The sequence below is a fragment of the Pan paniscus genome, chromosome 23 (genome assembly GCF_029289425.2).
Source record: "Pan paniscus chromosome 23, NHGRI_mPanPan1-v2.0_pri, whole genome shotgun sequence".
In the NCBI taxonomy this organism is placed as follows: Eukaryota; Metazoa; Chordata; class Mammalia; order Primates; family Hominidae; genus Pan; species Pan paniscus.
In genome coordinates this window covers 29,687,299-29,699,291 of record NC_085927.1, presented here as the reverse complement: position 1 = coordinate 29,699,291, position 11,993 = coordinate 29,687,299, and the positions used below count along the sequence as shown (strand labels likewise).

Below are 11,993 nucleotides of genomic sequence, written 5' to 3'. Positions count from 1 at the left end.
CAAGAGAATCGCTTGAACCTGGGAGGCAGAGGTTGCAGTGAGCTGAGATTGTGCCACTGCACTCCAGCCTGGGCAACAACAGCAAGACTCTGTCTAAAAAAAAAAAGAAAGAAACTTTAAGATGGCACCACAACAGATAATTTGTGGGCAGACTTCATGACACACAAACTGCCGTCCATGATAGTCTGTTAGCCCCTACTCCATCTGAAGATGCTTCAAGCACAGCACCTGGAAATCTTGAGTAGCTGCCCTCTGAACTCAGAAACTGAGTTTATAGTTGGTTCCAACTAACATCTTTTTCTTTTATCTTCAACATGCAACGCCTGATGGCTCACACCATGGAGGATATCTCCTCTACTGCTGGTCCCAGCAGATGATTCAGCTGGCCTTTAATGAACAAAAGGCAGCCCAGCAAGGAAATGGACTCGTACTATTCAAGGAAAGATAACCTCTTCTTTCCTTGAACAAGAGGAGGGACCGACAAAGATTCTTTGCTTGGCCAAACCAGGCTTCTGAACCTTCTTCTAGGCCCATCTGTGCACTTCCTTGTAAATTTCACTTAGAGCAAGAACCCTGCAAAGTCACTTTAGCAAGAAGCATCCCCTGACCCTCGACATCTGATCACCCTCCTTATCTAATCCGTTCCTACACTGTCCCCCAGGTGAAGATGTCCGGTCACTGTGGCCTGTCTTCAGCAAAAATCCTGTTAATTGGTGTAGCCAGAATCTCCCTCACCCGGGGTGTTTCTTCTTAGTCATTTTCCATGTGCTGACCCAGCTCCCACCCCCCTGCTCCTCAGCTATCATCAGTTCCCACTTGCCCATTCGGACTTGAGTTTAATCTCTCTCCCCCACTGCAGAATCTCATTCCTGTGGTCCCTATACCTAGCAAGACGGTCCTGAATAAAGTCTTCCCTACAGTGCTTTAGCAAGTGTCATTCAGTAATTCTTTCTTTAACATTATCAGTGTTAATTTCCTGGTTGTAATCATTTTTCTGTGATTGGGTGCGGCATTCACATTTGGGGTAACTGGGTGAAAGACACTGGAATTTTTTGTTCTACTTTTTAAATCCTTTAGTAAATTGAAAAAAAAAATTTTTTTTTTGAGATGGAGTCTTGCCGTGTCACCAGGCTAAAGTGCAGTGGTGCCATCTTGGCTCACCGCAACCTCTGCCTCCTGGGTTCAAGCGAGTCTCCTGCCTTAGCCTCCCAAGTAGCTGGGATTACAGGCACCTGCCACCATGCCCAGCTAATTTTTGTATATTTTGTAGAGACGAGGTTTCATTTTTTTTTTTTTTTTGAGACGGAGTCTCACTCTCGTCGCCCAGGCTGGAGGACAATGGCATGATCTCGGCTCACTGCAACCTCTGCCTCCCGGGTTCAAGTGATTCTCCTGCCTCAGCCTCTGAAGTCGCTGGGATTACAGGCAGGTGCCACCATGCTTAGCTACTTTTGTATTTTTTGTAGAGACAAGGTTTCTCCATTTTGGTCAGGCTGGTCGCGAACTCCTGACCTCAGGTTATCTACCTGCCTCAGCCTCCCAAAGTGCTGGGATTACGTGCATGTGCCACCATGCCCAGCTAATTTTGTATTTTTCGTGGAGACAAGGTTTCTCCATTTTGGTCAGGCTGGTCGCAAACTCCTGACCTCAGGTTATCCACCCGCCTCAGCCTCCCAAAGTGCTGGGATTACAGGCGTGAGCCACCACGCCTGGCCATTGAAATCATTTCTAAATGAAAAAGTTTAAAGAAAGTGGGGAGAGGAATGTTGCAGATGACAAAGCTGTAGGCCTGCACGGGCCTCCCCCACCACTTCAGCACCAGACACCTCACAATGGGCTCCATGCCCTGGAGGGTCTGGGTCCAGGACTCAGCTAGGGGATGCCAGCCTCCCTGTGGCTGGGCCAGTCAGACCCCAGCACATGGCCATTCAACCAAAGCAACCTCTCACACTTGGTTGATTGGTGAGTTGGAGGCTCCAGTGGCCCCTGTCAGACTTGAGACCTCAGACCTGCCCACCACAGCCAGTTTCCCACACAGTCTGGGACTGACTGGGTGACGGAGAAGGATCCTTACCATGGAATCTTATCCAGGTCCAGCCCCAGGGTTGCAAAGATTGATGATTGGAAGCTGGGACTCCAGCCCAAGCTGGGGGAGGATCCTTTCCCCTCTGGGCTCCTGTGTTTCCACCTAAGCCCGGCTCACCCATGAGCCAGGCATCTGCTGGCAGATGAGAACAAGACGTGGTCTCAGGAAGTCTGCAGGCAGACCAGGAGCCCAGGCCTTCAAGGATGAGACCTGAGGCCATGCCGCATTCCTGGCCTGGCCATGTCTGTTCATAGAATTGCCTCCACGTTAGCCAGCCCCATGCCTCCAGACTCTGTGTCTACACAACTCACCTTGGCCATCTCGGGGCCAGAGGGCAGAAGCAGCTTATGTTGGGAAGGGGCATCTGAGAAGGAGGTGAGTTCCCCATCTGCCTGGGAGAAAGAGACCCATGCTGGGGACTCAGGGATCAGGTGCATCTGGCAACAAGCACAGAGGACTGGCTGGGCAGTGCCAGGAAGGCCATTGTCCAGGCCCAGCCATTCCTGGTGTCACGTCCAAAGCTCTTCTAGAAGGCACTGGCTTTGGACCCCTATACCCTCTATTAGCACAAGGGCCTTGCATCAAGGGGTTGGCCCAAATAGATGGGGGCTTGGGAAGCACCAGCACTGTCATTCTTGGCTCAAATGCCTGCCTGGCCTGGGCATCAGAGTACAGTAGTGGGCAAGAGAAGGAAGGTCCCTGCCTTCCTGAAGCTCCCATTCTGATGGAGACAGGCAAGAACCAATCCTAGCACACAGCATGCCAGATGGTACGTGCTCATTGCCATAGAGAAAAAGAGAGTTCCTTCCTTCCTTCTTCCCCCCTCCTTCTTCTTTCCTTCCTCCTTCCTTCCTTTTTTTTTTTTTTTTTTTTTTGAGATACAATCTAGCTCTGTTACCCAGGCTGGGGTGCAGTGGTACGATCTCAGCTCACTGCAACCTCCGCATCCCAGGTTCAAGCAATTCTCCTGCCTTAGCCTCCCGAATAGCTGGGATTACAGGCACCCGCCACCATGTCCAGCTAATTTTTGTATATTTAGTAGAGATGGGGTTTCACCATGCTGGTCAGGCTGGTCTCGAACTCAAGTGATCTGCCCACCTTGGCCTCTCAAAGTGCTGGGATTACAGGTGTGAGCCAAAGTGCCCAGCCTCCTTTTTAATTTCTTTTTTCTTTCTTTCAAGATGGGGGCTCGCTGTGTCGCCCACGCTGGAGTGCAGTCGTGCAATCATGGCTTACTACAGCTTCAAACTCCTGGGCTCAAGCGACACTCACACCTCAGCCTCCCAAGTAGCTGGGATTACAGGTGTGTGCCACTGTGCTGGGCTAAACTGAAACTTTAAATGAGTTGCCTGCCCGAGACTTCAGTAAAGACCTGCAGGAATTGGGGGAAGAGTGTGGTTTGGATATCTGCAGGGGAACTGTGAGCACAAAGACCCTGGGGTGGGAGTTGTGCAGAGTGTGTAGCTGTGAGCTGAGGGTATGGGGGTAGGCCTGGGCAAGTAAGGTGAAGCGGGGAGCAGTGCCAGACATTGTGGGGACACCAGCATGGGAAGACCATGGATCTGTGGGGCAGACACCCCCAGAGATGCCACCTTGTACTCATCCTATTCTGTCCTGGCCCATGGTTCTGCCTCTCCACCTGTCTCGGAACCGGGGGGCCATTATGGTATCTCCCCAAGCCACAGTTTCTTCATCTGTAAAGTGAAGATCACTACTGTGTTAGTCTGTTAGGGCCTCCTTAAAAAAGCACCACAGTCGGCCAGGAGCGGTGGCTCACGCCTGTAATCCCAGCACTTTGGGAGGCCGAGGCGGGCGGATCACAAGGTCAGGAGATCAAGACCATCCTGGCTAACACAGTGAAACCCCGTCTCTACTAAAAATACAAAAAATTAGCTGGACGTGGTGGCAGGTGCCTGTAGTCCCAGCTACTCAGGAGGCTGAGGCAGGAGAATTGCTTGAACCCGGGAGGTGGAGGTTGCAGTGAGCCAAGACTGTGCCACCATACTCCAGCCTGGGTGACAGAGTGAGACTCCGTCTCAAAAAAAAAAAAAAAAAAAAAAAGCACCACAGTCTGGGCTCAGTAGCTCACACCTGTAATCCCAGCACTATGGGAGGCCAAGGTGGGAGGATCATGTGAGCCCAGGAGTTTGGGACCAGTTCAGGCAACATGGTAAAACCCCGTCTCTACAAAAAATACAAAAAATTAGCTGGACGTGGTCGTATGCACCTGTAGTCCTATCTACTCAGGGGACTAGGTGGGAAGATTGCCTGACCCCAGGAGGTGGAGGCTGCAGTGAGCTGTGATCTTGCCACTGCACTCCAGTCTGGGCAATGGAGTGAGACCCCGTCTCAAAAACAAACAAACAAAAAAAAAAGCATCACAAATTGAACCACTTAAAATAACAGACATTTATTGTCACACAGCTCTGGAGGCTGGAAGTCCATGATCAGAGTGATGGCAGGCCTGCTCCCTCTGAAGGCTCTAAGAGAGGCTCTGAAGCAGGCCCCTCTCCCAGCTTCTGGTGATGCCTTGGCTCGTGGAGCAGAATTCCAGTCTTTACACGGTGTTCTTCCTGTGCGCGTATCCGTCCGTGTCCAAATCTTTCTTTTTCCTTTTTTTTTTTTTTTAAGAGACAGGGTTTTTCTCCATCATCCAGGCTGAAGTGCAGTGGTGCAATCACGGCTCACTGCAGCCTCCACCTCCTGAGCTCAAGTGATCCTCCTACCTCAGCCTCCCAAGTAGCTGGGACTACAGGTGTGTACCACCACGCCCCGCTAATTTTTTAATTTTAATTTTTCTTTAGAGATGGGGTCTTGCTATGTTGCCCAGGCTAATCTGGGCTCAAGCAGTCCTCCAGCTTTGGCCTCCCAAAGGGCTGGGATTACAATGTGAGCCGCTGCGCCCAGCCCAAATCTTCCTTTTTTGTTTTTTTGAGACAGAGTCTCCCTCTGTTGCCCAGGCAGAGTGCAGTAGTGCAATCTTGGCTCACTGCAACCTCTGCCTCCTGGGTTCAAGCGATTCTCCCACCTCAGCCTCGCACTACAGGAGTGAGTCACCATGGCCAGCTAATTTTTGCATTTTTTTTTTTTTTTTTTTTTTGGTAGACACAGCGTTTCGACATGTTGCCCCAGGCTGGTCTTGAACTCCTGAGCTCAAGCAGTCCTCCTGCCTCAGCCTCCCAAGGTGCTGGGATTATAGGCATGAGCCACTGTATCCAGCCTAAATGTTCCTCTTTTTATAAGGATAGCCGTCATATTGGATTAGGGCCCACACTAACGACCTCATTCTACCTTGGTTACCCCTGGAAGAACCCTATCTCCAAATGCAGTCACATTCTGAGGTACTGTGGGTCAGGACACTGATATATCTTTTTGGGGACACAACTCATAACACCAATAGAATCACCATTGAGGGCTGTGCTTCCTTAGGGGCCTCAGGCTGCTGGGGAGCCCTGGGCAGGGTGGGGGCAGAGTGACCCACACAAGAGCAGAGACTGCTCTTCCTGGGCAAGCCGGGTCTCTGGGCAGAGGTGAACATCCGGGGGGCTCTTCATGAGGGCAGGGCACCATCCAGGTTGGGGACTGGCACTGGTCACCGGCACAGGACATGGTAGCCACTGGGGCAGGTGAATGTGTTGGCAGCAAGGGCAGTGCCCCCAGCCGGGAGCCTGTTGTCCTGACTCAGAGGACATGTACGGGACTTGGGGCCTCAGTTTCTCCTCAGGCCTGGGGGTGCAGCCTGGGTCGCAGCTGGGAAACTCTTCTGAGTTCAAAGTGAGCCATGGAAGGCTCTGAGCCCAGCAAAGTGGTCTGGGCAGGAAGGGGAAGAGACGGGGAGGCCCCTGCTCCTCCCTAGGTGGACTCACATCATGTCACAATCAGGCTGGGAAGCCCTGGCACAGGTCCACACCCACCCTGCACTCTCATGGGTCTGAAAAGGCCAAGTTAGGGGTTGGGTGCAGAGGCTTAGAAAAGTCTAGGTCTCAGCATTGGATATCCGGGACCCCCTTATACTCGGCCAGGCTCAGGGATGAAGCTCCTTAGAGCTGGCCCCAAACCAGGAGCTCCTGGGGCTGAGACAGATGCAGACCTGCTCTCCTGCCCCTCCTACCATCCCCTGACCCCCATCATCCAACAGAAGTCCAGGCCAGCCTGCCTTCCCCTCCAGTGGGGCCTCCATTGCGACCTGATAGACCTGTATGGGTGGCTGGCCCCATAATCAGCATCTACTACATCCCACGCGCATGGGGTCTCTCACAGCGGCCCCTGCCCAAGGACAGATGGACTGACCCACAGGCATCCACAAGTGGTGCTGAAGAAGCCGTGAGGAAAGGGGGAGGTGGGAAGGGCCTCGTCCAGGGAGTCTGGCTGCACAGGAGACATAGCAGCTCCCACTGGCACCCTGCATACAAGGGAAAGCCCTGGAAATGCGCTCACCAAAGCCTCAGAGTTTTATTATCAGGAGCTCACATTCAGGTACAGATTCCTATGAAGTTTGCCTCACCTGGAGGGAAGAGGGAGAGAGCAGGGCTGGCTGAGATGGGGCTGCCAGAGGCATGGTCTCCAGCTGGGTAAGCGGGATTCTGAGAGCCCCTGGTGCACACGGAGCCTCCTGGCACACACAAGATTGTCTCAAACACAGAGGACCTCTGGCACACTCAAGGGCACTGAATCTAGCAATGAGTCTGCACTTCTGTTATGAGAGTGGGTTTTTCCGCCAGGCGTGGTGGCTCACGCCTGTAATCCCAGCACTTTGGGAGGCCGAGGCAGGTGGATCACCACGTCAGGAGTTCAAGACCAGCCTGACCAACATGGTGAAACCCCATCTCTACTAAAAACACAAAAATTAGCTGGGCGTGGTGGCACACGCCTGTAATCCCAGCTACTCAGGAGGCTGGGGCAGGAGAATTGCTTGAACTTGGGAGGCGGAGGTTGCAGTGAGCCGAGATCGTGCCACTGCACTCCAGCCTGGGTGACAGATCAAGACTCCGTCTCAAAAAAAAAAAAGAGAGAGTGGGTTTTTCTCAGGTCTTCTTGGTGCCCAATTCCAAATGTGGCTGTCTCCTCTGCAGGAGCAGGTCTGCTTGTCAAGAATCCAAGCACGCCTGTGTTCTGTGGCCACAGGAGAGGAGGGGCCGCTTTTAAATACAAGCCTACTCCTGTCGTTGGACCAGAACAAAGACCTACTGGCCAGAAGCACATGAGGGGTGAGAGTCGCCCTTCTGCCTTGTTCGGCATCGTGTGTGTGCACCTGTGTGTGTGTGTCTGTGCAACTGTGCATGTGTGCACATGTGTAGCACACCTATGCATGTACATGTGCCTGTGTCGGTGTCCATGTATATGCCTTGCATGTGTGTGCTTGTGCACATGCAGGAGTGTATGTGTGTGCCGTGTGAGTGCCTGTGTACATGTGCAAGAGTGGGCTCAGGTGTATCCACATGTTCATGGTATACCTCGGCCGGTCCTAGACCTAGTATCAGACTCTGCTGCTCCTCACTGGCATAAAGGCAGACCCTGAACTGGGCATGGGGACACAGATGGGTAACACACAAACCACAGGGCCCTGATCCGGGGGATGCTGGCCAAGCCACGGGCAGTGCAATGCAGTATGGCAAAGGAAGGTTTCCTGTCCACAGTGCCCCTCAAGGCAGGGCCCCCCAGGAGCCCACTGGCCAGGCCCAGAGGTGGGGTTAGCTCTGCAGTGTGAACTCATAGGTTCTGGTCTCCCAGTGGGAGAGGTCCTTGTCCATCATGCTACGCTCAGTGAAGGTCACGTGGCCGTCCGCATCTACCAGGATGATAGTGTTGGTTCTGAAAGAGAGCAGGGGCCCTCATTCACCTGGTGTCCCTCAGCCCTGCCCTGCCTGTCACAGCCACAAATAGGGCAAGAATGCAGGCAGGTAGAGTTAGGAACCCCATGCCTGGAGGCTGTGCCAAGTCACAGAGAGCAGCAGCCTCAGTCTTGGGGATGATGAGGGGCCATCAGTGGCGTGTGAGCTCTTGGCTGGCTCCACAGGCCCACACTTGCTGAGTCCTGCCACCTTCACTGGGAACCACCCCACCCTACCCTGCTCTCCCCGTGTAGCATGAGCCAAGGCACAGGGCAGCCTGCGGGCTGACCACACACTTCCCCTTTGGAGGCCCAGGTTCCCAGACACAGCCATGCTTGGTTCTTCCAAGAGGTCAAGCTGTTGACCACTTGGGGCCCAGGCCTCCTCTGTCTGGAAGGCTTCCCTCCTGTGCCCTCTCTTCCACTGCCCAGGCCATGCCAGCCCACCTGAAGCAAACATTCAGCACACTCTCCTCTCCTCCAACCCTCTCTGCCGTGGGCTTTGCAGACGGAGGGTGGCCCTGGATCCCCCAACAGCCCCAGCACAGGCTGGTTCCCAGGGCAGACACATACGCAGTGTACCCCGTGGGGTGGGACCCAGCGGCTATGCGGCCTGCCAGGGAGTGGACTTGGCACTTGCCTTCCCTTCACACACAGGAAGATGAGCCTATGACAGAGGAGGGGCTGAAGGAAATGACACCCTGCACCTGCCAATGGGCCAGCCAGCCCCAGGCGGGAAAGGCTGGCCAGCAGCCACCACCCAAGGGTACAGCCTGCAGGCCTAGTGCCACGGTGCCAGGGCGTTTGCCCGCAGGGATCCACCAATGTGCAGGCAGCCCTGAAGCCATCCTGGCCCTGTGTGGCTGTGTACTGGCTCCTTAAGCCCAGCCTGTGGGGCCCCGGGAGCCTGTGGTATCTGCTCACCCTGCAGCTGCGTCTGGACAGGGCAGAAGCTCTGGAATCCACTCAGGCGAGGAAGCCTGGCTCTGGCTATGGGCACTTGGCTTCTTTGCCGGCCCTCTAGCGTGGGAGGTGGGACATGGGATAGGAGGTGGCGCACCCACGGTGCTGCAATACCTGGTGCCGTAGCCAGGGCAGCGCACGCACACAGCCGCGTACTTGCTCAGCATGGGCTGCACGTACTCCCCGCCCTGGTCCTCGATGGCCGGGTCTGGCAGCTGCCTGCAGGATGGAGAGAAGTGGTGGCCATTAGTCCCTCTGTGGCCCGCCCGCAGCCGGGTCTAGCCCCAGCCCACCTGGTGGCCTAACTGGCTCTGGGGAGTGGCCGGGGAACTGCAAGGGTTGTTTCTTTTCTTCTTTTCTTTTTCCTCTTCTCTTCTCTTTTCTCTTATTTTCTTTTTTTGAGGAGGAGTTTCACTCTTGTCGCCCAGACTAGAGCACAATGGTACGATCTTGGCTCACTGCAACTTCCACCTCCCGAGTTCAAGCAATTCTCCTGACAGAAGTCCACTCAAGCCAGCCATTGTAGCTAGCATCGGGGCTCCAGCCGTCAGCTGGGATTACAGGCGTGCACCACCAAGCCCATCTAATTTTGTGTTTTTAGTAGAGACAGAGTTTCACCATGTTGGCCAAGTTGGTTTTGACCTCCTGACCTCAGGTGATCCGCCCACCTCGGCTTCCCAAAGTGCTGGGATTACAGGCGTGAGTCACACACCAGGCGTGTTTCCTCCACGTTTCTGCTCAAGGCGGAAAATCTCCATCTACCCTTAACTTATGACTCAATTGTGGAGCTTTGGCCCCAGATGGCACATACAAGCTCCCTGCCTGCCCCAAGAGGTGCCCTGTGGGCATTTGCCTCTGTGACAGAAGTCCACTCAAGCCAGCCATTGTAGCTAGCATCGGGGCTCCAGCCATCAGTGAGGGCAGCCAGGGCCGGTCCTCGGCCTGCCCCAGATGGCACATTGATGGGGGCTGTGTGGACTTACAGCTGGGAGGGGCTGCTGGGCATGCCCAGGTGGGGCTCTTCCAGTGAGGCAGCGATGCTGAGGCTGAAGGACGAGGCCGCCTATCAGAGGCCCAGAGGAGAAGGAGGGTAGGCAGGGGGCAGAAAGGGGCCCCAGGGGGAGGAGTGGGAGATGGTCCATGGGGGCTTCTCTGAAGGGGGCAAGCTGGACAGGGTGGGAGTGGACGCTGGATCACCTGGGCAGGGCAGTGGTCTGACCTGGGTGGGGAGCGAGGGATGGGTGGGGCATCTCGCCCAGTGGGAGAAAGGCTGGCATGGCAAGCACCAGGACCCCCGGCTGGGGCAACAAAGACCCCAGTGCCTGGCCCCTGAGGGGCCTTGAGGCCTACGGGCAAGGAAGTGGGTGGGAGCTCCTACACCCAGGCAGTTCCCGGAACTGCAAGTCCCTGCCCAGCACTCAGCCCAGGGTCGCTGGGGACAGACCGCTTGCGGGAAGCCCATCAACCCTGAGCGTGCTGACCCTAGCCACTCATTTCCATGATGTGTCTCTTCCGCCTGGGTTTGCTGAGTGTCTAGAATCTTCTGGAACTTCCCACAAGTTCTCGGCATGCAGAGGGGAGCATCCATCTGCTCTGGGCCCCACGTGGCTGCATCAAGCCTCTGGGCGCACTGAGCCTCCCCTGGGCCTGGGCCTGGGCCCATCTTCTGTCATCAAAAGTCCCTGGTGTTGGAAACCTCAACTGGCTCAAGGGGACAGGCAGGGAGGACAGGATGTCCATCAGCTTCCCTGCAGCTGGGGACCCAGCCTGGCCACTTCCATGGGCCTCCCGGGGCAGCAGGGCCTGCCTTTCCCTCTGCCCTGGTGGCGGGACACTGGGGCTCACCCCAGCAGGACCCGCCCACTCACGCCTCTTCATTGTTGAGCACATCCAGGAGGCTGGCGATGAGCACATCCTTGGGCAGCGCCTGGCTCCGTTCCACAGCCTCCAGGAAGAGCTGCTTCCCAAAGCACAGCTTCCTCCAGGGAGTCTCCAGCAGCGCGTTGCTCAGCCCGTAGGTGCCTGTGAGGAGCAATCAGCGGGCCATGCAGAGGCCCTGCTGTGCCATGTCAGGGCAAATTGCCACCTGCCACCCACCTAACATGGGGTACAGCTGGGGACCATGAAATCAGGCCAGACTGAGGCCAAGCCGCTCCATGCTCCAGCTCCTTCCCCATGCTCATTCCTGACCTGATGGCATGGCAAGGAGAGGAGAACTCAGCAGTAGGCGGAAGCGGGCACCCACAGGAGACCACAAGGCACAGATGCCCAGCAGCCTGGATGGATGGATGAATAAGAAATGAGCAACCTGAGATCTCACAGGCAAAGGGGACAGCCAAGAGGGAACCTCTTCACCTCACGCCAGGTTGGGGGGCCACCTGAGAAGTTCAAGAGTGGGAGAATTAGCCACCAGAGGCCAGGAGGCACCCACCACAATCACGTCCCTGTTTGGGGAACCCCCAACAGCGCCACACAGTGGGCACAGGTGTAGGCTGGGCCTCAGCAGAGCATGGCCCACCTCTGCGTACCAGCCAGGCCCCAGGTTAGGAGAGCCGGGGGGCTCAGTGCACAGACTCTGAACAAGCTCCCGGAGTGTTGGCAGAAGGCATGGCCAACAGGAAAAGGGTTTCTCATGTCACAGAAAGTGAAGGGCAGGGACTTGAGGTGGAGAAGCACCTCACCTCAGAGGCTCTTCTCTAGAGGCCAGGGCAGCAGGCGTGGGCTTGATGGGAGCCAAGCACCCCAAATGATGCACCAGGGAGACCAAGACACCACCCTCTCCCTGTCATACTTCCAGGAGAATATCTTGGCCGAGGCATTTCCCAGGGAGACAGCCTGGCTCTGCTGGGGCCCCCAGAGCCAAGCCGCCAGCCCCAGGTGTCACAGTGCTTTTTCTATCATGAACAACATGGAAGACCATTGAACTGCATAGTCATGGGCAAAGAAGGGAGTTGGACTCTACCTGACACCATACACAAAAGTTAACTCAGGTCGAGAGAGGTGGCTCACACCTATAATCCCAGCACATTGGGAGGCTGGGGCAGGAGGATCACTGGAGCCCAGGAGTTCAAGACCAGCCTCAGCAAAATAGCAAAATAGTGAGACCTTATCTCT

General features: G+C 55.3%; 1 protein-coding gene across 11 annotated transcripts in view; it reads right to left on the bottom strand.

The window, feature by feature from the left end:
- Nucleotides 1-4,475: 4,475 nt before the first annotated feature.
- Nucleotides 4,476-11,993, bottom strand: part of TANGO2 (transport and golgi organization 2 homolog) — a 49,750-nt gene continuing 42,232 nt past the window's right edge. For 10 of the 11 annotated variants that reach the window (XM_003814063.6, XM_055105740.2, XM_034949250.3 and 7 more), the window contains 3 exons: nucleotides 10,748-10,901; nucleotides 8,994-9,098; nucleotides 4,476-7,897 (listed from right to left, as the gene is read on the bottom strand). In XM_003814063.6, the coding sequence (XP_003814111.1) occupies nucleotides 7,777-7,897; nucleotides 8,994-9,098; nucleotides 10,748-10,901 (380 nt within the window). In that variant the 3' untranslated portion in view covers nucleotides 4,476-7,776. The remainder of the gene's footprint in view (nucleotides 7,898-8,993; nucleotides 9,099-10,747; nucleotides 10,902-11,993) is intronic. The other variant, XM_063603444.1, reaches the window with a different exon arrangement.